Source organism: Hemiscyllium ocellatum, chromosome 17, assembly GCF_020745735.1.
Source record: "Hemiscyllium ocellatum isolate sHemOce1 chromosome 17, sHemOce1.pat.X.cur, whole genome shotgun sequence".
Taxonomy (NCBI): domain Eukaryota; kingdom Metazoa; phylum Chordata; class Chondrichthyes; order Orectolobiformes; family Hemiscylliidae; genus Hemiscyllium; species Hemiscyllium ocellatum.
Genome location: NC_083417.1, coordinates 60,502,137 through 60,527,072, shown reverse-complemented (window position 1 = coordinate 60,527,072; position 24,936 = coordinate 60,502,137). Strand labels below are relative to the sequence as shown.

At 41.9% G+C, this 24,936-nt stretch overlaps 1 protein-coding gene across 1 annotated transcript in view; it reads left to right on the top strand.

The window, feature by feature from the left end:
• The first annotated feature begins 302 nt into the window (after positions 1-302).
• The window catches only part of smpd3 (sphingomyelin phosphodiesterase 3), a 71,334-nt gene continuing 46,700 nt past the window's right edge, over positions 303-24,936 (top strand). The window contains exon 1 of the mRNA XM_060837810.1: positions 303-1,643. Coding sequence (XP_060693793.1) covers positions 303-1,643 — 1,341 coding nt within the window. The remainder of the gene's footprint in view (positions 1,644-24,936) is intronic.

Here is a 24,936-nt window from a genome sequence, read left to right as displayed (position 1 = left end):
GTGCTTTTCCTATAGGTCATTTCCGGGTGCCATTTTGCGGAAAAATTAAGTTGAACTATTTCCAATGGGATTTGAATTGATCTCCACAAACCAGACCAGACCAGTACAGTCTCTAATTTTTGAGAAGGCACTCATTAAATACATCCCTTATACGTCTTCACTTTCCTTAATAAGAAAATGGTGGAATTGTCTTTTCATTGATTAAACCTAGAGCCATCTGAGATACCTGTCAACTTTCTTAATGCAACAATGACTGTGGCATGATGTAGGAGTTTGTAGACTGTAGCCATCATTCAGTTGCCATGGTTTTGTATACATCCGCTTTTCCAAACTCCTTCCTACAAACTCTCCATTCCCTAGCCTGGACATTTATATTTCCCTGCTATTGGTTGACCGATCGACTGTTGGTTTCCTTTCTGCCTACGACCTATGAGAAGCATCAAAGGGGAGATGATCCATGTTACCTGCGGGTGCTCTGTCTTGCAATTATCATTCCCATTTGCCTGGCATTACTGATTGCTTCTTTGCCATTTGCATTGATAGGCTTTGTGGTCTGGGCCCCTCTCCAATCTGCTCGTAGACCGTACATTTACTCAAGATTTGAGGAGAATTGTGATGCCAGCACAGCAACAGGGTCTGGCTATTGGAAAGCAGCAGGTGGGAGAAGCTTCTGCTTTGCCACGGCCAACGTTTGTCTATTGCCCGATTCCTTGGCCCGCTTCACCAACCTCTCCAATACCCAAATTAGATCCTCGGAGGTTGGCAAAAGAATACGAAATGGCGCCAGCCGACCTCAAATTAAAATTTACATTGACTCCCCAACCAACACATCCATAAGTGCAGCAAGTTGGAGCAGCCTGGCATGCCCTCATGGCGGAGATAATGCCAATCGTGCAAATAGTGTGGGCATCAAACGAACTTCCTCTATGGACTACAAAGGAGACAACTTCATTGGCAACTACAGTGATGAGGGCAAGGATTGCAAGTTTGGAGAGGAACAAAGTGATGGAGACAGCAATTCCTGCATTGTTCGCGTTGCTGGCGATGAGGCAGTCCACTTTCCTGACAAGGAGGTGGATATTTCTGGAGTGCAGGTCACCATAACTGAACCTTCAGAACAGCTAGGAGAAGCTGAGACTGAAGATGAGAAATTCCAAAACTCCAACCATAAGCATAGAGAAGGAGATGGTGTCAGTTTAGATAGCAACACCACTTCCAGAGAATCTCTGATCAAGTTTAAGATCGCTGATGGTGCAATGGACAGCAGTGGTGCTACCAATAACAAATTTGTCTACAAAGCCTCAGTCATGAAGAAAGCGTCACTGAAGAAAAGGAGGCACCTGGGCGACACATTTGACCATGAGCTTTCAGCTTTCTTCCCTGCTAATCTGGACTTCCTCTGCCTACAGGAGGTGTTCGACAAGCGAGCAGCAGAGAAGTTGAAAGCACAATTAAACCCCTACTTTCAATACATACTGTATGATGTGGGGAGGTATGCTTGGCACAGCTGCTGCAGCTTCAAGTTTTTGAACAGCGGGCTATTTTTTGCAAGCCGTTACCCAATTTTAGATGTTGAATTTAAATGTTATCCTAATGGGAAAGGAGATGATTCGCTGGCAGACAAGGGTGCCCTGTTTGTGAAGGTAGGCCACAACTGTTGAAAATGTTTATTATTATTTGAATTAAAATGAAATGTTAAAGCCAAACTAATGCTGAGGAAGATGACACATGGAGGAATAACTGACAACAACCTGCATTTATATAGCATCTTTACGTAATAAAATATCAAGGTACTTCACAGAGGTATGATGAAACAAAATTTGACACTGAGCCATCTAAGAAGGTTTTAGGATAGAATTTCAAAAGCTTGCTCAAAGATATGGATTTTAAGCGAGAATCTTAAAAAAAGGGCAATGAGCTAGTGAATTGCAGAGATTTAGCAAAAGAATTCTATAGCTAGGGCCTACACAGCTGCATGCAGGGATCACCAGTAGTGCAGAGATGACAATTACGGATGCTGAAGAGAACAGAATTAAATGAGTGCAGATATCTCAGTGTTGTGGGGTTGGAGAAAGTTACAGAGAAAGAGGGCAAGGCCATAGAAAGATTTGAAGACAAGGCTAAGATTGTGTTGACCAGGACCTCTTGTAGGTCAGTGAAATGGGATTGCTGGGTGAGCCTGACTTGGGCAGCAGATTTTGGAATGACCTCAAAGTTACCAAAGGTAGAATATGGGAGGCGCGTCAAGATTATGTTGGAATAGTAAAGTCTAGAGCTACAATGGAATGGATGAATGTTTCAGTACCTGCTGAGAGGTGGGAGTCCTGTGGTGTCAATGAATTGGAAATAGGTAGCCTTAGAGATGGTGTAGTGTGTGTTTGAAAGCTCATCTCGGGATCAAATATTCCACATAGTATGAAACTAATCTGGTTCAGTCTATGAGAATTGCTAGGGCTAGCGATAGAGTTGGTTACTTGGAAATGCGGTTTGTAATAGAGGCCAAAGTCAATGGCTTTAGTTCTCCCAACATTTAACTGAGAGAGGGTTTGACAGTTGAGCGAGAGTAAACAGGCCAGAAACAACTGAGCAAGACAACAAATGAGGCAAAAGATCAGGTCCTAAACCCATTGCTCAGTTTGTCTGTAGAACCAAGAGTTAATACAGTGTAGGGGCACAGTAAGATTTATCAAATTAGCCCTTCATACAGGAGTAATAAGCAAATTATAGTATAGATACTGTAGAACATCCATTCAATTATCATCTACAGGATGAGCAGACTCCTTAGTTTATGTAGCTGAGTTTTCTGAACTTTTGCTAATCCAGCTGGGGCACTCAATCTTTTGCTCATCCACATGAGATTTCTATTGATATGATTGTAGTTTTGTGGTTGGAATATCATGCTTTACTGATTGTTTGGGAGGGAGCTGGTTTTTTAATCCATATAAATGAATTAATATTTGGGATGTGGACAAGGCTGACATTTATGTCCATTCCTAATATTTGTCATGTACTAAAAGCATTGAAATTAAAACGCTCGCTGGTCCTGTTGAATCATAGAATGGTAATAGCACAGTAAGCTGTTTAGTCTGTTGACTCCATATGGGCCCTCTGCAAGGGCTAGTTCTATTCTCCTATCCTTTCCTGTAACCCTGAAACTTGTTTTCCTTTTATTTACTTAGTTAATACCTTTTGAAAGCCAAAATTGAATCTGCTTCTACTACCCTTACAGGCAGCATATTCCAAATCATAAACCTTCACGACATGAAAAAGATTTTCTTTATGTCACCTTTGGTTTTCTTTTGCGAGTACTTCTAAATACATGTTCTGTGGTCATTGATTCTTCTGCAAATAGGAACAGTTTCTCCCTATCTATTCTGCCCAGGCTTCTCATGATTTTGAATACCTCAATCAAATCTTCTCTCAACCTTTTTGTGCTAAGGATAACAACCTCAGCTTCCCCAATCTATCCACTTAGCTCAAGCTCACTCATTCCTGGAAGTATTCTGATAAATAGTTTTGTTTAAAGTCTAAAGCTTCCTCATCCTTCCCAAGGTGAGGTGCTCTGAACTGAAAACAAGACTCCACTTATGCCCAAATCCTTGTCTAATACAAGTTTATCATTCATTCCTTTCCTTTTGTACTCAATGCTATTTTTATAAAGTCCAGAATATACTTTTTTAATCATTGTTTCTAACTGCCCTGCCACCTTCAATGAATTGTGCACATAAACACTGTTGATGTCGATTCCTGCATTCTCTTTAGAATTGTCCCCGTTAGCTTATATTGCCCTTCATCCTTGTTACTACCAAAATGTGCCACTTTATATTTCTCTGTGTCAAATTTAATTGTTAAGTTTAACATTTCCCATCATTTCACCAGTTTCTGTCAAAGTTTGTAATTGTGTCTTGTATATCTAAATCTAAGCCATTAATATAGAGCATGATAGGCTCTGAGTCCTGTTACTGGCCCCTGGGGAATTCTATTGTATACCTTCCTCCAGTCTAGAATATAACCATTCAATCTTATTCTTGTCCTTTATCCAATTTTGTATCCATGCTAAAAGTGCCTCTTTACTTCTTGGATAGACATTATTGAGAGGACATTTTGAAAGTCCATACAGACCACATGAATAGCCTCATCAATCCATTGTTATTTCTTCATCAATGCATTGTTATGTCATCAAAAAACATAATCAAGTTAGTTAAACATAATCTGTCTTGAACAAATATGTTCTATCAAAGTTCAGATGCCATCAAGGTATTTCGGCAAAAGAAACTAAAATCCAAAGAACATGAAAAACCATTGTAAACACACAGTAAATAGCAGACATGAGTACATTTTTAATTCAATCATCAACTTCTAAACAACAAAATTCACAGAATAGTGATGCAGAACTGCCCTTCCTCAAGTTTAACCATAACAGCTGAAAAACAGCATTAAGGTATGAGTGAAAAAAACAAAGTTACAAATAAAGAAAGAAAGTACAAAGATAGCTACCAGAATTTCAGTTTCGATTGTGAAATATACCTTGTGTAATTTATGTACTAAAACTGAACAATGAATCTTTGGAATCCTTCAAATTACAGATGCATATAATTATCAAGCATGAAAATGAAAGGACAAGCAATGTTTGTTTTCATAATTGTAAGACTAATGTTTATTTAGATAAAAGCACTGCTATACTAAGGATAGTCTGCAGAATTTTTACAACATGGCCAGGGGACTTCAGAAGCAGAAAAATTGAGAAGGCCTGCTGTGGGATTATAGGGGGTTAGGGGTCAGGCCAACAGAGATAGCTTGTGTGTTGAAAGTACTAATCAATACTCAGTATTTTCATCTATTGTCTTTCTCTTGCTTCAAATAGCAAGCAATGATTTATTGAAAATAACTTCACAGAACTTGATCAATCTGTTTTATATGTGACTTCTCAAATTTAGAATAGAATAACAATTTGTTGTCACATGTACTTTTCCAAAAACAAGTGAAAACTTTATAAATCGCTAAACCACGGCACCTAAATTAATGACAGAAGTCATAAATAAGAAGAAAAAGAAACTAAAAGTTCATCACATTTTAAATAATGACTCCTGGGTTCAGGGTACAATGGAAAACCAGGCCGAAACTATCGTGCAGGGCCAGGCCAACATTGCCATGCCAGGACAAGACCTCCACGCTGGGCTGTTCAAAAAACCAGAAGCCACATCTGAAGCAAGGATGAGACTGCCGTGTCAGCACTATATCTTCATGCCGGGCTACTGGAATACTCAGAAGCCATCAACAAGCAGACCATTACGTTTCTTAAAGCATGTTTGTGTTACCTTTTTTGGTCTGGATGGGAGATTGGGAGATGGCTCTATAATTCACAGTCCAGATGCATTTATAGATAGTAGTGATCTGTTGTCCACCACTTGATTTGAATCTGCACAACAGATAGACGTTGCAAGGGGAAGAACAACAGGAAGATCAGCCCTTCTCCAATAACAAGAATTTATTGGAGCATGAGGACAAGGCCATAAATCAAAATGAGGCAGGTAATGGAGTATTGTTTGGGGCACTGGCTGCTTCTCCTCCAGAGGACGAGTTTTCGGGCTCCTGCGTTGACTGTGGTCTGGTCCTCTGATGGAGATGATCTGTAATGGAGAACCACAAGAATCATGTTCAAAATCACCTCGGTTTGGGCACTACACATTTCATTGTGCGTATCCTCTGAGCCCATATACCACCACCAAGATAGTTCCTTCATCTTCCCTAGTCCTGGCTGGTCCAGCTTGCCATCTATAGCTGATTACATTCCCTCTTACCCAGCAAATTCCAACACGTCCATCTCAGTTGTTGTGAGAGTCCTCAGGTCACCAACCCCTTCTCCTTTGCATTTTTCTTTCTCTCTGGCATAACCAAGTACAGAACTAGTGACATGTTAAGTGGCACCTAACCTCCTTGCCTGAATGCATCTCCAACACAAATCAACATATGTTTCATTAATATGTTGCATCCAAGTACATAAAAAAGGCAAATGTCCATATGCTTTGGCTGCAATGTACCAGTAAGGCTGACCACACATTCATTCTCTGGCATAGCTGCCCATTTGCACATATGCATTGTTGGTGATCACACAAGAGACTCCTGTGTAACATGTTGCTGGTATTTGCTTTTGTGAATTACAGCAGATCATTGACCTGTTTCTTGTATTGGACCCAGGTTCAGCACATGACACGTAGTTCATTTCCTGTGTTACCTCTGTCCAGACCTCATTGACCTGGCGGGAGAGCCATTTGATGCCATTTTCAGAAAGGATCACCTCCCTCCTTTCCCTACACCTGAATGTGAACATAAAGAAAGATATCAATGAACCATGGAACTGGTCTGCTTTGATAGTCACATGTTTCTCCAAAGACTGTGACAGTGACACACACTCTCTGATTCAACAGGAGTCTGTGTAATAGACTCCCCTTAAAAGCTGCATTTTCAGTTGACAGTAAGTTTCAACAATGAAAAACTTTCCTGCAGCTAAATTGTCATGCTCATTGCTAGCATTTAGAATATTAAATGTATCACATGGAAAATAACAAAAGGTGAGAAAGCAAAACTATGCACAGTTCCAATAACCGCATCAGAAATGAGAAGGTAGTGACAAAATCCAGGATGGGAAATGCAATTATATGTATTAAATATTTTTTCAAAAATCCTCTAACACAGCAATATACAGGAAACCATAAGAGAGGATTAAATGGTATGCAATTAGGGGAGAGTAGCAAATTGAATTGAAACTTGATTGGGAGATTGAAAATTGGATTTAGGAGTAGTTTTTCGTATATGTTTGGCATTGTAATTGGCTGGCAGTGTCCTACAAGGTTCTATTATGGAACTGCTTCTGTTTATTGTGTACAAATCTTTGATATATACAACACTGCTGAGAATACCTATCTTGACTTTAGCTGAATCCACCAGAGAGAATGGACCCAAATTGACTTGAATACTACATTTACATCCCACTTGATGTTTTGTTCTTCCTGGGAGTGAAAGATTGGGACCACAAAAACCTGCACACTGAGTAAATAATTTAATAGACATCTTTGTATCCTCTTTGGCCCCAGCTGTGATCCCAGAGGACAGGAGAATAACCAATGTTGTCCCATTATTTAGGAAGGGTAGCAGGGATAATCCAGAAAATTACAAACCTATGAGCCTCACATTGGTGGTAGGGAAATTATTGGAAAAGATTCTCAGGGACAAGATCTATACACATTTCGAAGTAAATGAACCTTTTAATGATAGACAGCATGGTCTTATACAAGGGAGGTCATGCTTACTGACTCGATTGAGTTTTTTGAGGAGGTGACAAAGATGATTGATGAGGGAAAAGTGGTTGTTGTTGTCTACATGGACTTCAGTAAAGACCTTTGACAAGTCCCTCATGGCAGACTGGTACAAAAAGTGAAGTCACATGGTATCGGGGGGAGCTGGCAAGATGGCTACAGAACTGACTTAGTCATAAGAGACAGAAGGTATTGGTGGAAGTGTGCTTTTTGGAATGAAGGGTTGTGACTAGTGGTTTTCCACAGAAACCAGTTCAGGGACTATTGTTGTTCATGGTCATCATAAGTGATTTGGAGGAAAATGTAACTGGTCTAATTAATAAGTTTGCGGACGATACAAAGATTGGTGGAGTTGTGGTACTGTAGTGAGGATTGTCAGAAGACACAGCAGGATCAATTGAAGGCAGAAAATTGGTAGATAGAGTTTAATCCGGATAAATGTGACGTGATGCATTTTGGAAGGACAAGTAGAGGTGGAAATTATACAGTGAATGGCAGAACCTTTAAGAGTATTGATATGCAGAGGGATCTGGATGTACAGATGCACAGATTATTGAAGGTGGCAGTGCAGGCAGTTAAGGTCGTAAAAAAGGTCTATCGCATGCTTGCCTTTGTTGGAAAGGGCATTGTCTATTAGTACAGGCAAGTTATGCTACAGCTTTACAGAACTTTAGTTGGACCACATTTGGAATATTGCATTCAGTTCTGGTCACCACCCTACTAGAAGGACTTGGATGCATTGGAGAGGATACAGAAAAGGTTTACCAGGGTGTTGCCTGGTATGGGGTTTTTTAGCTGTGAAGAAAGGTTGGGTAGACCGGATTTGTTTTCACTGGAACGCAGGAGGTTGAGGGACAACGTGATAGAAGTTTATAAGATTGTGAATGGCATGGCTAGAGTGGAATGTATGAGGCCTTTCTCCAGGCCGGAGGGGTCAATTATTAGGGGACAAAGATTCAAAGTGCGGGTGGGGGGGGATGTTTAAAAGAGAGGCGCAAGGCAAGTTTTTCACACAAAGGGTGGTGAGTGCCTGGAACGTGCTGCCAGAAGAGGTGATGGAAGCAGGCACAATAACAGCATTCAAGAAACACCTGGATGAGTACATGAATTGGAAGGGAATAGCACAGATTTGGAGAGCCAAACGGCCTGTTCCTGTGCTGCAGTGTTCATTGTTCATTGTTCTTTAATTCTGATGACCATAACAGCCATAAGGGATGCTGATTAAATGGCAGGACATTGGTAAAAAGATGGATGATGCTGTGTGATGTGGATGAGTCAGATTATTTAGAATCATAGTCATAGAGATGTACAGCACAGAAACAGACCCTTCGGTCCAACCCGTCCATGTGACCAGATTGCCTAAATGATTCTAGTCCAATTTGCCTGCATTTAGACAATATCCCTCTAAACTCTTTCTGGACTTCACCAGTTTCCTCATTTCTCCTCCCCCCACCTTATCCCAGTTTCAACCTTCCAGCTCAGCACCATCCTCATGACCTGTCCCACCTGTCAATCTTCCCTCCCTATCCGCTCCATCCTCCTCTCTGACCTATCACCTTTACTCCCACCTCTATTCACCTATTGCACTGTCAGCTACCTTCTCCCCAGCCCCAGCCCCCTCCCATTTATCTCTCCACCCTCAAGGCTCCCAGCCTCGTTCCTAATGAAGGGCTTTTGCCCAATATGTTGATTTTTCTGCTGCTCAGATTTTTCTACTGTGCTTTTCCAGCACCACTCTAATCTTGATTCCACTCTCCAGCATCTGCAGTACCCACTTCTGCCATTCTATTCATCTACCCATCCAAATGCCTTTTAAATGTTATAATTGTACCAGCGTCCACCACTTTCTCTGGCAGATCATTTCTGTATTTGTTCCACCCTCTGTGTGAAAAAGTTGCCCCTCAGGTGCCTTTTAAATCTTTCCCCACTCACCTTAAACCTATGCCTTCCAGTTTTGGACTCCCTCACTCTGGGGAAAAGACCTTATCTATTTACCCTATCCATGCACCTCATGATTTTATGAACCTCTATAAGGTCACCCCTCAACCTCAGATGCTCCAGGGATAATAGCACCAGTCTATTTAACCTCTCCTCCTGTAGCTCAAATCCTCCAACCCTGGCAAGATCCTTGTAAATCTTTTCTTAACCCTTTCAAGTTTCACAACATCCTTCCTCAAGGAGGGAGACCAGAAGTGGACACAGTAGTCCAAAAGTGGCCGAACCAATATTATGTACAGCTGCAACATGACCTCCCAACCCCTACACTCCATGCACTGACCAATAAAGGTAAACATACGAAATGCCTTCTTCCCAATCCTATCTGCCTGTGACTCCACTTTCAAGGAGCTATGAACGGCACTCCAAAGTCTTTGTTCAGCAACACTCCCCAATTTTGGTGTCATCTGCAAACTTACTAACCATCCCTGCTGTGTTCACATCCAAATAATTTATATAAATGATGAAAAGCAGTGGACCCAGCACTGATCCTCATGGCATACCACTGCTCACACGCCTCCAATCTGAAAAACAATCCTCCATTACTATCTTCTATCTCTTACCTTCGAGCCAGTTATGTATCCAAATAGCTAGTTCTCCCTCTATTCTGTGTGGAGTAGCTTTACTAACCAGTCTACCATTACTACCAGTTACTACCTTGTCAAATGTCTTACTGAAGTCCATATAGATCACGTCCACTGTTCTGCCCTCATCAGTACTCGTTGTTACTTCTTCAAAAACACAGTCAAGTTAGTGAGATATGATTTCCCATACACAAAGCCATGTTGACTATCCTTAATCAGTCCTTGCCTTTCCAAATTCTGTCCCTCAGGATTCCCTCCAACAGCTTCTCCACCACTGATGTCAGGCTCACCGTTCCATAGTTTCCCGGCTTTTTCTTAACACCTTTCCTAAATAGTGACACCACGTTTGCCAACCTCCAGTCTTCTGGCACCTTGCCTGTGGCTATTAATGATACAAATATCTCAGCAAGGGTCGAAAAGTGTGGCGCTGGAAAAGCATAGATCAGGCGACATCCAAGAAGCAGGAGAGTCAACATTTCGGGCCTAAGCCCTTCTTCAGGAATGTGGAGGGGGAAGCAGGCTGAGAGATAAATGGGGGTGGGGTGAGGCTGAGGGAAAGGTAGCTGGGAAACGATAGGTGGACATAGGTGGCAGGTAATTATGAGAAGTTGGTGGGGAGGTGGAGTGGATAGATGGGAAGGAAGGTGGACCTGTAGGGCAGTTCAAGAGGATGGTGCCAAGTTAGAAGATTGGATCTGAGATGAGGTGGAGAGGGGACATTTGGAAACTAGTGAAGTTGATGTTGATGCCCTATGGTTGAAGAGTCCCAAGGTGGAAGATGAGACATTCTTCCTTCACTTGGCAGGTGACTTTGTTTTGGCGGTGAAGGATGCCCAGTTCTTGCATGCCCTTCGGGGTATGGGAAGGTGAGTTGAAGTGGTCAGCCACAGGGAGGTGAGATTGTTTATCTCTCAGCCCCCTTCCTCCTCCACATTCCTGATGAAGGGCTTATGCCGGAAACATCAACTCTCCTGCTGCTCAGATGCTGCCTGACCTCCTGTGTTTTTCCAGTGCTACACCTTTCAACTCTGCCTCCAGCATCTGCAGTCCTCATTTTCGCCTATCTCAGCAAGGGACTCCGCAATCACTTCCTTAGACTCCCATAGAGTTCTATGGAGCACCTGATCAGGTCCTGGGAAGTTATCCACCTTGATGCATTTTAAGATGTTCAGCACCACCGCCTCCATAATATGGACATTTTCAAGAGGTCACTATTTATTTCCCAATGTTGTCTATCTTCCATACCCTTCTCCACAGTAAACACCAATGCAGAATACTTGTTTAGTATCTCCCCCTTCTCCTGCGGTTCCACACTTAGGTGGTCTTGCTGATCTTTAAGGGCCCTATTCTCTCCCTAGTTACCCTTTTATCAATAATGTATTTGTAGAATCCCTCTAGATCCTTCTTAAGCCTTTGGCAAAACTATCTCATGTCTTCTTTTTGTCCTCCTGATTTCCCTCTTAAGTATACTCCTACTGCCGTTATTCTCTTCTAGGGATCACTCAATTTCTGCTGTAAACCTGACAATACGCTTGACTAAAATCTCAATTTTTCTAGTTATCAGGTATTTTTACACCGACCAGTCTTGCCCTTTACCTGAACAGGTACATCGTGTCTCTGGACTCTTGTTATCTCATTTTTGAAGGCTTCCCATTTTCCAATTGTCCCTTTACCCTCAAACATCCGCCTACAATCAACTTTTGAAAATTCTTGCCTAATACCTAAAATTCCTCGAATTTAGAACTTTAACTTTTAGATCCGGCCTATCCTTTTCCATCACTATTTTAAAACTAATAGAATTATGGTCACAGGCCCCAAAGTACTCCCCCATTGACACTTCAATAAGCTGCTTTGCCTTATTTCCCAAGAATAGATCAAGTTTTGCATCTTCTCTAGTAGATATATCCACATACTGAATCAGAATTTTTTTTATAATGAAATGATAATCGTATAATATAAAAGAATATATCATTTATCATAATACAAAGTGTTTGTGAATTTTCAAGTTACCAAAACCTCAAAAATAGCACCTTCGAAGACTAAGGCCAAAAGCAAATAGATTGCTCCATGTGCTTGTAACATTAAGCCTCAGAGTTGGCATTTTCTATGAAAGCTTGAAAAATTTTGAGACCTGGGCATCATTTATGTGCAAGCTTTGTCAAATACACATCCTATTGCAGCTTTCTGCTCAGCCAACAATGCTAATTCCTACGAAAAAATAAAGAAAAAAACTGAAAAATTACACTCTCAGATTTTGGGTGGAATCTTATTGGCAGAGTCTGAAGTCTGTTGAGATTATGGAGGAATTTCCATTGCAAACCCTCGTGAGTTTTCTCACCATATCTTCCAAACCTGCTACATTAACTAATTACGCTACCCCATGATGTCCGTCATGTCTGTTTCAGATCCTAAAATAATTCGCCATTCAGCAGATATCTGCTCAACAACCAGCATCGCTTGTGTCTGTGCTCCTTTAAAAGGCTAGTATGCACCCGGACAAGCACTGGAATTCCAAAGCTGCTCTGCTCACTTAAAGAAGTTTCCAGAAGATATCAGAGAAGAGAAAGATGGCATCAACAGTTCCGACAGGAACTTGAAGGCCCTGGTCAAGGGAGTGGTGGAAAGGAAAGTAGTCCTCTTACAGAGGACTGGCAAAGGAGGCCATATCATCAAATCATGGCAGCCAGATCCATTGTCACCAACCTTGTCAGTTTCTATTGTGCAAATTGCCAGCAGTGACATAACTAGATCGATGAGTTACTCTGGCTGCACCAGAGTATGTGACACACTCTTCTCTCTGCCACCTCACATTCATGCTATCTATTCTGCACCCACTTTCCACCAAGATTCATGCTCTGCTATTCTCACTATTGTCTGCGATACCTCCTCTCAGTTGTCCTCATCCCATACACCAATAACCCTGCTTACCCCCTTGGAATACCTCACCATCTTTTGCCAACCTAAACCAAGACTAACACCTGTGCCATGGACTTTCATCACACTCAATTCTCCCAGTCTCCCTTTACAAGAGAAGACAGCCTGTAACAGGAGAGGGGAGCCCTTCCTCCCATACAGGTAGAGGGGTACTCCACGTTAGGCACTTCATTCTGAACTTCAGGTTCCTTATTGACATAACGTCAAAACTGAATGAACTGACAGAGGAATTGAGTTATGGGGAAGATCAGTCATGATCTTGTTGAATGACAAGGCAGGCTTGCGGGACTGAATGTCTTAGCCTCACTCCTATTTCTTATGTTCCTATGAACTGCGAATTTTGAGATATAGCACATATGGTCAATGCTGTGAATTTTTTTAAATTGAAACTAGATCTGTTGACCTCCTAATTAAAATTTAAAATCCACTACTTCCTGAATCTGGAGAAAATACGAGAAAAAAAGGACAAAGTTAAGGGGTTCTATCTCGAAAACCTCTGTGTAAAGCAAACCATAGGGTTCCTACACTGTGAAAAGAGGCCATTCAGCCCATCAAGTCTGAACTGACCCTCCAAAGAGCATCCCATCCAAACCCCAAGCCACCTACATATCCCTGGACAATTTAGCATAGCAAATCCACCTAACCTGAACATCTTTGGCCTACAGGAGGAATTGTCTGCTGGCATCCCAATTAAAAGTGTCAGAATGCATGTGCAAAAATTTTACTGCACAATGTGAACCTTTATGGGGTGTCAGCCAATGTAGCCTAATTATTATGCAGAATTGTATTTATCTGAAAGTCGGAACATGGGACAGCAATGCTTGGGGGACTTGTAAGCAAATAAATACATCCTGTGTTTGTAAGATAAAAACTTATGTTGGCTTCACATACTTCTGTGTCCCAAATTAAGTTAATTAAGTCCTGATATTGCATCCAGCTCACAGATATCCATTTGATGTGCTTTTGACTGCAGTTTCAAACGACAACCCAAACCTAAGTCACTGGCAGGTAATGTACAGTCATAGGTGTCTCACTGATGTGGAGTGAATGGAGGACAAAAGGAATAATTATATATGTTTGATTTTAGATTTATATAGCACTAAAAATAAGCTGTTCATTATATACTTTCTTTACAGTAGAACTTGGATTGCTCTTAAATTCAGGAAGTGATGTTCTGCTTAAAAAGATTAGAGTCTTCTGATATAAGCAATGAGATGGAACATAGCAAACATTTATGATTGGGACCAAAGCTATTCAAAAGCCAGGAACAAACTGATTCTATGTTAAAATTTCCATCTAATTCTTTTGTAAAACCTGGTTGCTCTGCACCTTTTAGCATGTCAGCAGCAGGACTAACTCTAGGTGATAGCACAAGACAGACACATGGGCAGCAATAACTTTTGCAGTTCAAAGGGAGGGTAAGTGTTGGACAGGAAAGAATGTTCAGCTCTGTTACTTTTTTGTGAAAGGTTTAATTTCTCTTTTAGTTTCTTGAAAGCCCCGCCCCCAACCCTCCCCCATAGTTAACTGTAAACGTAAACATACAAGCACATCTGTGTGAGACAATTCAGCTACATGAAGCAGATTGGCGAAGTGGGGAGAGGTGACATTTCTTCAATTTCTCTGTGTTTGGAGGTACTCAGATACGCTTTTCAGTTTTTTTCAAACCGAGTGCCAACAGTCTAGTTACCCATCTCCCTTTTCACATTTTGCATCCTGCAATCTATTTACTGTAAACTGATGGAATTTGCATTCTTAGATATATGGTGGAGAATTTGATGACTTACCCATTCTTTAATATATTTTGACTCACATGAGACTTCATTTAATATCTGTGACCTGTGTGTCTGTGCTTTCTGCCTGATTTTATAGCACACTGTTGTTAATAAGGATGGAAATTACCCGAGGGTGACAGAATGAAAATGACAATGAAATGAAGGCAATTTATTACATGAGTCTAAGTAATAATGTTTAACATACACAGTCTAACTGCCCCCTCTATTAAAGCGCTCCTCCTGGTGTGCTTTGCCAACAGGGACTGCTCAGATTGCAGCTGATCAAAGAACTTGAAATGCCTGCTCTTGAGAACTTATATCATGCCATTAAAGCCAAAAGAACTTATTTGTTCTGATTCTACCCATCATAATGACCACACATTCCACGATTAATTTCAGACTGTCAGGTCATATAAGAGAATCACATGTGAGAATTGGGAACTTTATCAAACCATCTAATAAGTTTTGGAACTTTAACAGGGAGGTGACGGTCTAGTGGTATTATGACTGGACTGTTAATCCAGAAACCCAGGTAATGTTGTGGGATCCCAGGTTTGAATCCTACCTTAGCAGATGGTAGAATGTGAATTGAATAAAACAGATTCTGGAATTAAGTGTCTAACTGTAATAAGTCAATGGTTGAGGAAAATCCCATCTGGTTCACTAATGTCCTTTAGGGAAAGGAATTGCCATCCTTACCTGGTTTGACCTACATGTGACTCCAGACCCTACAACACTTGTTTCTTAACTGCCCTCTGGGCAACAAATCCTGGCGTAGTCAATGCCGCTGTCATCCCCTGAATGAATGGAAGAAAGTGCTGTTAACATTAAAGGCAGTATACTGTCAGTGCTGGAAAAGGAGAGAGGGATGGTGTTAGGTTTCAAATAGATGATAAATCAACAAACCCTGGGTAAGGGATAAATGGAAATATTAGAGGATGGAGGGAGCATAATCTGGCAAAGCAGAGAAAGTTATGTGTCCAGGAAAGCATAGAAGAAGACAGGTTGATCCTCAAAATTCACACGATAGGAGATATGCTCAAGGCTGGAGACCAGATTGAAAAATGGTCTCTTTTCTGTGGGCTCTTCTGTTTGTTTGGAGAAATAAAATTGTACTTAGTGTACTGGAGAGTTTTCCATAGCCATATGACTCTACTTCTGCTGTAAGTGCCTTAAATTGCAGTCTTTGGATGCCATTGAGTACATATCTTAGTTAGAGACAAAAACCCTGCAGATGCTGGGATCCAAGATAGAGAAGCAAAAAGCTGGAAGAATGCCACAACCCGGCAGCATCAGAAGATGCTTCTTCAAGTCTGGGGGTGAGGGTGAGGGGAGCTGCAAATAAAGGGGGTCGGGGGGGGGGGGGGAATAGGTGGGGAAAGGTGGGGTAGTAATAGGTGAACACAGGAAGAGGGTACAGCCTGGATTGATTGATGGGAGGAATGACTCCAGTTGGTAGCTGGATGGAAGGGTCAGTCAGAGGAATGGATGGGAGGAGAAGGTATAGAAAGGGAGTCAAGGGATAGGAAGGGAGGTTATTTGAAATTGGAGAACTCAATGTTGAGCCCTCCGAGCTGAAGGCTGCCCAGGTGGAAGATGAGGTGTTGTAGCTCCAATATGCAGTCTGATTCCCTGTGGCAATGGAGGAGGCCGAGGATGGACATGTTGGAGAGGCAATGGGAAGAGGAATTGAAATGGGCAGTGACTGGGAGATCAGGTCAGCCCCTGCAAGCCTGGCTGAGATGCTTGGCAAAACGTGCCCTTAGTTTACATTTGGTCTCTCCAATGTAGAGACCACAAGCAGTAAGCTAGGTTGGAAGAGAGGCGGGTGTCTGTCTCACCTGGAAGGACACTTTGGGGACTTGGACGGAGGTGAGGGGGTTCGTGTGCCAGCAGGTTTTCCATATTTTACAGTTGCAGGGGAAGGTACCGGGGGTCAGGAAGTATTGTTGGGGACAGTGGCATGCACTAAGGAATGCCAAAGGGAATGGTCCTTGTGGAAAGCAGAGAGGGGTGGGATCTAGTTGGTGTTGGTAGAAGTGTTTAAGCATGATGCGTTGGATGCAGAGACTGGTGGGGTGGAAGGTGAGGTGTCCTGTCTTTATTGCATTTAGGGTAGGGGGGGTTAGAGCAGTGGAGTGGGGAATGCTGTTGGTGTGGTGGAGGGCTGTCTGAGTGACAGAGGCGGGACAGCACGTTGTTCAAAATGGTGGACATCTGGACTGCTTTGGAGTGGAATGTCTCCTCATCTGAGCAGATGCGACGGAGGCAGAGGAATTGAGATACAGAATGGAGTTCTTGCTGGATACTGGGTGGAGTGAGGTGTAGTCAAGGTAGTTATAGGAGTCTGTGGGTTTCTAGTAAATATCCATCTGTCGACTGTCGCCAGGGATAGAAACAAAGAGATCAAGAAAGTGGGGGGGGAGTTGGCGAAGTCAATGAACTGTTCCAGTTCTGCTTGGGTGGAGCATGCTGCATCGATGCTGTTATTGATGTAACAGTGGAAGAGTTGGGGCACAGTACTTGTGTAGGTACTGAAGATAGACATTTCAACATGGCCAACAAAGAGGCGAGGTTGCTAGGGCTTATCCAAGTGCCCATGACCACCCCCTGGATTTGGAGGAAATGGGAAGAGATGAAGGAATGAGGGTTCGACGAGGTGGAGGAGAGTATTGGTGGAGGGGGATTGGATGGGTCTGTTGGAGAGGAAGAAGGTGATGGCCTGAAGGTCAACCTTGTGGGGTATGGACTGTATAAGGATTGGACATCCATAGTGAAGGTAAAGAGCTAGGGATCTGGGAACTGGAAGTTACTAAAGAGGTGAAGAACGTGGTTAGTGTCGCGAATGTAGATAGGAAATACCTGAACCAAGGGGAGAGGATGGAGTCAAGATAACGAAAAATGAGTGTGGTGGGGCAGGAACATGTGAGACAATGGGTCGGCTGGGGTAGTTGGGTTTGTGGATCTTGGGGAGCAGTTAGAACTAGGCAGTACAGAGCTGGGGAACTAGGAGGTTGGAGGATAGATCACCGGAGGCTATGAAGTCATGGACAGCATTAGTGATTTTGACCTGATGGGTCATGGTGGGGAAATGGTCAAGGGTGCTAGGACATGGTGCTTTTCTCCCATCTGTCATCCAGACAGCCCTCCATCACACCTCCTCCATTCCGTGCTCCACTTCTCTTAAACTCCCCCCCCACTCAATAAAAATAGGGGGACTCCTTGTCTTCACCTTCCACCCACCAATGCACCATGCTTACACACTTCCGCCAACTCCAACTGGACCCCATCACCAAGAACATCTTCCCCTCCCCATGCCTCTGCCTTCCACAAGGACCATTTCCTTCATCAATCTTTGGTTTGCGCCACTCTACCCACCAATCCGCCTGAATCCCAGGTACCTTCCCCTGCAACCGTGTAAGATTGAAAACCTGCCAACACACCACCCCTCACCTCCATCCACGGCCCCAAACAGTCCTTCCAGGTGAGACAGAGGTTTACCTGCCTCTCCTCCAACCTAGTTCACTGTATCTGGTGCTCCTGATGTGGTCTTTTCTATAATCAGTAAGACCAAATGTAAACTTAGGGCACGTTTCGCCAAGCATCTCAGCCAGGCCCACAAGGGCCAACCTAACCTCCCAGTCACCATCCATTTCAATTTGCCTTCCCACTCCCTCTCTGACATCACCATGCTTGGCCTCCTTCGTTGACTGCAAATTGGAGGAACAACACCTCATCTTCCTCCTGGACAGCCTTCAGCCCCGAGGACTCAACATTGAGTTCTTAATTTCAAATAACCTCCATTCTCATCCCCTGATTCCCTTTCCAGCCTGTCCTCCTCCCTTCCATTCCTCTGAATGACCCTTCCTTCCAGTTCCCAACCAGATTCATTCCTCCTATCAATTAACCAGGGCATACGCTCTACCTGTGTTCACCAATCTCTACCTCACCACTGCACCCCTCTCCCCACCCAAAACCCTCCCCCACTGCCCCCTTCCCCCTCTATCTGCAGCTCCCCTTACCTCCACCCCCAGTCCTGAAGAAGGGTTGCACCCAAATGTTGGCTTCTCCACCTCCTGATGCTGCCTGGCTTGCTGCGTTCTTCCGGCCTCCTGACTGAGTACATACCACCTGTAACATGGTATCAGATTGGTGCAGATGAAAATACATATAAATGCATGAGAGCCAGTTTCTGTGAATAAGACAGCTAAATACATCCAGCTGAAGTGTGTGGATTTTCAGAGCTGCAGGAGAGACGGATACTGAAAGAAACACCAAGGAAGAACTAATAAAAGAAAACCAGTCTACAACTTTGAACAGCTATTTTGACTCACCGAGTAATTTATTTTCCACTCCCTGCTGTTGTGAAAAGAAAAAGAGATAAAGGACGGAATTGGGACTTTTTTTTTCAAATCTCAATGACAAAACTGTGAAATAGCAAAAGAATTAACTTAAAAAGTGTAAGCATGTGAGAGTTGCAACCTTGTGATCATTGGGGTAGAATGCTACAAACTGTATTGTAGCTTGAATCTCATGGAGTTGCAAAAAAGCCAGATAGTGAACATGAAATGTCAGATTGACACTGGTGTTTTATACAATATAATGAGTTTCACAGAACTATGTGAAGTAATTCAAGATGTTGACCTAAAAATGCAGCTCTTGAAAGTAATGTTGAAACTATATGTTAGAACAATCCTCATGCTCAGAGGATAAATTAGATTGAGCCCCAATGCACTGGGAAGAATTAAGACCTCAAGTTCCAGATAATAGACTTTAAGCAAAAACAACTTATCTCAGTGGAAATAAGTCCAAAGCTTGGGCTAGTAACTCTAAATACGCCAGACAAGATTTGCAGTATTTCACAGTTCACTTGGTTATTGAGTGACAAACAGATCTTAGAAAATTACAAAGTTGTTTTTCGGAGGTCTTGGATGTCTTCCTGGTGAATATCATCCCGGTAGATAGGATAATGAAACAAATTCAGCAACTGCACAAGAAAATTCCAACTGCCTTCAAGTTCAGCCTGAAAAATGAGATGGCAGAGCTGAAAGGGATTAATTAAGAAAGTGGTAACTCCCTATAATTGACAGCAGTGAAAAAATACCCCGGAAAATTGTTCACTCATAAATTCAAAGGATCTCAATTAAACTTTGAAGAGATCTTACTACTCCATGCTAGCTATTGAAGAAATTTTGCCACAACTTTACAATTTTGCCACAACTTGTAAAGTGACAAGTGTTTACTGACCTCAATGCAGTAAAGGAAGTTTACTGGTAAGTGGAGCTGGATGAAAGCAAATGTTTTCTAATTACATTCCTGATTCAGTTAAAAATCACACAACACCACATTATAGTCCAACAGATCTATTTAGAAGCACTAGATTTCTTAGCGTTGCTCCTTCTTCAGGTCATTATGGAGTAGGACCATAAGATACAGAATTTATAGTCATGCAAGTAAAATGATATATTCAACAAACCTTAATTGTTGTTAAGTCTTTCATCTTTTAGAATGGGTTACAGGTTTATTAATATGTAAATCCCAGAACTTCTTTTAAGTCACATTCTCAAGATACGATTTTATAAAAAAAAAGTGACATCTCAGCTCAGACAATGCCTTAAATGCATGAGGTCAGAGTTTGTCTGAATATCAATCTTGACTCAGAATGGTTCTATTTCCAAAATGGAATTTACAAAATATTATATGGATTGACTGTCTGCATTGACTGCCTACCAGTTGTGTATTTTTGAGCAAAATAGAATGTATCTAAGTATAATTCTGTAAATATAAATCAACAAGTAACAATTTATTTACCTAACTGTAACAGTGAACAAATTAACTAAACTATTAACAAATTGAATAAATCCCTTCTAACCATAAACTATTCCTGAATAAAACATGATTCTAACAGTATGCTGTTCCAATAAATATAAGTTGCACTCTTGTACAAAAAGAACAGAATTTAATCTCTCAAAATTACAGCCAGGTTATGTATCTTCTGGAATGTTCTGTGCCGTTTTCCGTCGAGTCTTCTGTCAGGAACGCTTTCTCTGATGCTTCTGTCAAGAATGCCTTTTTTCACTATCGGTACCGTGATGTTTTTAGATGGTACTTTCTGTAATATATAGATGACTGTGAGAGCCAATGTTTCTCGAGAGAGCTGAGAGCTGTTAACTGTGACGGATGGCAGTTAGCTCTGGGATCTACTCCCTTCTTTTATATCTGTGATGACATAGCAATATTTCTTTCATTGGATCGGTCCTATGTTGTCAAAACCATGAGATTTAAAATTAATAGGTTTTTGGTGTCTAAATACCTGGTTCAAATTAATAGGCTAAATTCAAAACCTGGTGTCTTGGCAAAAAAAAACTGCTCCTTGGTTTGCTAACTCAATGGGCTTTTGATACAACTGTCTCTGAACACCTGCAAACCGCCATGCTACTGCTCACAGACATTCATTTTAATCTCTAAGTACCATCTTTTAATGGTACCACACAATGCTTTCCTCCAAGCATATTACAGTTTTTGCAAATTTACAAACACAAAATTCTAACTTCCTGCCTCCCAATTTACAATTACTCCACCCAACTTTGCAGCACTAATGACTGCCAGTGAGGTTGCAGAATACCCGAAAGCAGATTGAGATGCCTCAATTCACAAATTCAGAAATCAACTACTTCATTGGATTGGGAAATTCAAGACCATACATCATCTCACAGCATTAGCCACAGGAGCAACACTATTGGTGCTGGCACCATACTGGGTCTCCACTGCATATCTGCTTCTGGTGTAGTTAGTCATAATTATAATTGTAATTAGCTAATAGTTGGTGATGGTAATACGGCTCATCCCCTGATGCCAGTGGAGTCTTTAGGGAGGGTTAGAGATGCCGGTGAAGCAGCATTACCCCAAAGATGAGTAAATTTCAGATAAATACACAAAGTATTTTTCCTGGGTAAGGGAGTCCAGAAATAGAGGATATAGGTTTAGGGTGAGAGGGGTAAGATATAAAAAAGACCTAAGGGGCAATTTGTTCACGCAGAGGATAGTGCATATATGGAATAAGCTGCCACAGGAGGTGGTGGAGGCTAGTACAATTGCAACATTTAAAAGACATCTCGATAGGTATATGAATAGGAAGGGTTTGGAGAGATATGGGCTGGGTGTTGGTAAGTGGGACTAGATTAAGTTGGGATATCTGGTCGGCATAGACAAGTTGGACCGAAGGGTCTGTTCCCATGCTGTACATCTCTATGACTCTATGATTGATGAAAATGGAACTGACTATAATTAAAAACAATTTTGTTAATGAAGTAAGTTATATTGGATAACTTGGATAATTTGTAACTGCAAAAGGCAGTGCATGTATTTTGCCCATTTTTATAAAAAGAGGGCTGTTTGGTAAAATTGCAGTTGCCTTTGTTGTATTGACTGACTTGCTGTAGATACTTTTGTTTACAGTCTGTGGGAACCAATTCAACACACATCATTTGTAATACTGCTGTCAAGCTGAATATACCAGAGATAAAAGAATCCCTACATATTTTCAAGGCTTCAGTGATGTATATTTTTATCCAGTCAGTACTTTTTTTAAAAAATCACTCATAGGATGTAGGTGTTGCTGACTAGGCCAGCATTTATTGCCCATCCCTAATTGCCCAGAGAGCAGTTGTGAGTCAAATATATTGCTGTGAATCTGGAATCACATATAGGACAGCCCAGATAAGCATAGCAGCTTTCTTCCCTCAAGGACATGAGTGAATCGGATGGGTTTTTCCTGACAATTGACATTGGTTTCATGGTTATCATTCAAAATCCTAATTTCAGATTTTTAATTGAATCCAAATTCTACCATGTAGCGATTTGAACTGGGGTCCTCAGATCATTACTTGGGTCTCTGAATTAATAGTCTAGTGATAATACCACCGGGCCATTTTCTCCCCCATTATACACTAGGAAACTCATTCTGGCTTCACCGCATGACACAATAACACATTGCAATTGTTAAAAATTGATTGTGACCAGCTCCTCACTGACATTAACTATTGCTCCACAAGTATGTGTGAGAGCAGTTTGAGAAGGTGAAATATTTATAGATTTCCTGTGCACTCTGGGCTGCAAAAAATGGTTCTTTAGCATCCAATCTTTCGGTGCTTTTAGTGCAGCTTTCGATCCAAACTAGCACCCACGGCACAGTCTCATTTCTGTGTGAGTTACACTGGATATTACTTCAGTGAGTCTGTAGTGCATAGGTGGCGTCAGGTTGCTGAAGCATACAGAGCAGGCAGACCATGATGGTGATCAATGCAATGATTTGGTGCCCGTGACGCTATTTGGGATCAACATAGCAGTGAATGCCCTCTCTTAACCTCAAACAGCTGAACACGTGTTCAATACCAAAAAGTCCTCCACCACAGCTATTTAAACAGATCATCGGCTATTTTTGGACAGTTGCTGATTAATTTGCTGCATAGTGAGTAAAAGAGTTGGGATGCTATGTTGCAGTTGTACTGGACACTGGTGAGGTCACTTTTACAATACTGTGTACAACTCTGGTCACCCTTCTACAGGAAGGATGTTGTTAAACTTGAGAATGTGCAGAAAAGAATTACAAGGATGTTGCCATGACTGGAGGGTTTGAGCTATAGGGAGAGGCTGAATACACTGGGGCTTTTTTCCCTGACGCACCAGAGACTGAGAGGTGAGCTTATTGAGGTTTATAAAATCACAAGGGACATTGTTAGGGAGAATTGCCAAGGTCTTTTTTCTAGGGTAGGGGAATCCAAAACTGGAGAACATGGGTTTAATGTAACGGGAAAGATTTAAAAAGGACCTGAGGAGCAACTTGGTCACACAGATAATGGTGTATGTAGGGAACAAGCTGCCAGAGGAAGTGGTGGAGGCGGGTACAATTACAACATTTAAAAGGCTTCTGGATGGGTATATACAGTAAATAGGAAGGGGTTAGAAGGATATAGGCCAAAGCATCACCCTTCCCTCCAGCCCCACCCTCCTATTTATCTCTCAGCCTCCTTCCCCCCCTCTCTACTCGACATTCCTGATGAAGGGCTTATGCCCAAAACATCAGCTGTCCCATTCTTCGGATGCTGCCTGACCTACTGTGCCTTTCCAGTGCTAAACTTTTCGACTCCGATATGGGCCAAATGCTGGCAAATGGAACTTGGTCAGATCGGGATGTCTGGTCAGGATGGATGAGTTGGACCAAAGGTTCAGTTTCCATGTTGTTTGACTCTATGATTCTAATTTCTGCTGGCCGTATTTTCAATTATGGAAATGTTTTTATCTTTCTGGTGAATCCACTATCCAATTGCAATATTAGTAAACACAACCTTAATTTCTTGTTCATCATCAGTCCCACACTTAACCTTTTCTCTCTCACTGACTGTCACAACCATCCTCTTGGACACAAAGCAAAATAAAAGCCCACACAAAATAAACATTCCAAACCTATTTTATAAATGCAAGCATGCCAATTTGAATACAAAAGTAAACTAATTGCAATCTACTGTGTGCTTTGCTTAACTTAATGCTTCAATTGCCACAACATGATGGGGGGAAAGCTTCTGTCTCTCAGTGAGAGTGACTACATATTGTTGACAGATGAAAGCAAACCATGTTCCATAAATCAAGCATTACTACCCTATTGTGACAGATCTACAATATAGGTAACCTGTTGAAGGACTACGAGATTTCTTTGATCTACCGTAAGCCCCTTGAACATTGGTATTTGCATCCACGATGCCAACAATCTGGGTTTGTATGGCAGCAAGCTGATTTTGCATTGCAGAAGGCTGAACTTCAACTGTTGTACTGCAACTTCTACTGGTGTGCCAATGGAAGCTGAGACACCAGCAATTAGAGACTGCATCATATAATCCCTACAATGTGGAAACAGGGCCATTAGGCCCAAGGGTCCTTAACGACCCTCCAAAGAGTAACCCACCCAGACTCATACTCCTACCCTATTACTGTACATTTACCCCTAACTAATGTACCTAACCTACACATCCCTGAGCAGTATGGGCAATTTAGCTTGGCCAATTCACCTAATCTGCACATCTTTGGATTGTGGGTGGAAACTAGAGCAGCTGGAGGAAACTCACGAAGACACGGGGAGAATGTGCAAACTCCACACAGACAGTCACCCAAAGCTGGAATTGAACCGGATCCCTGGCGCTGGGGTGTAGCAAGTTTTTGCAAGTTCTGTGTGGTGACCATGAGGTATGATCCAGGATTGCTGTTGTAAGTGATGCATGCTTTGGGAAAATGCATGAGGTCATTGGTGCAGGTAGTGTAGCATTGCATTTAAAGATA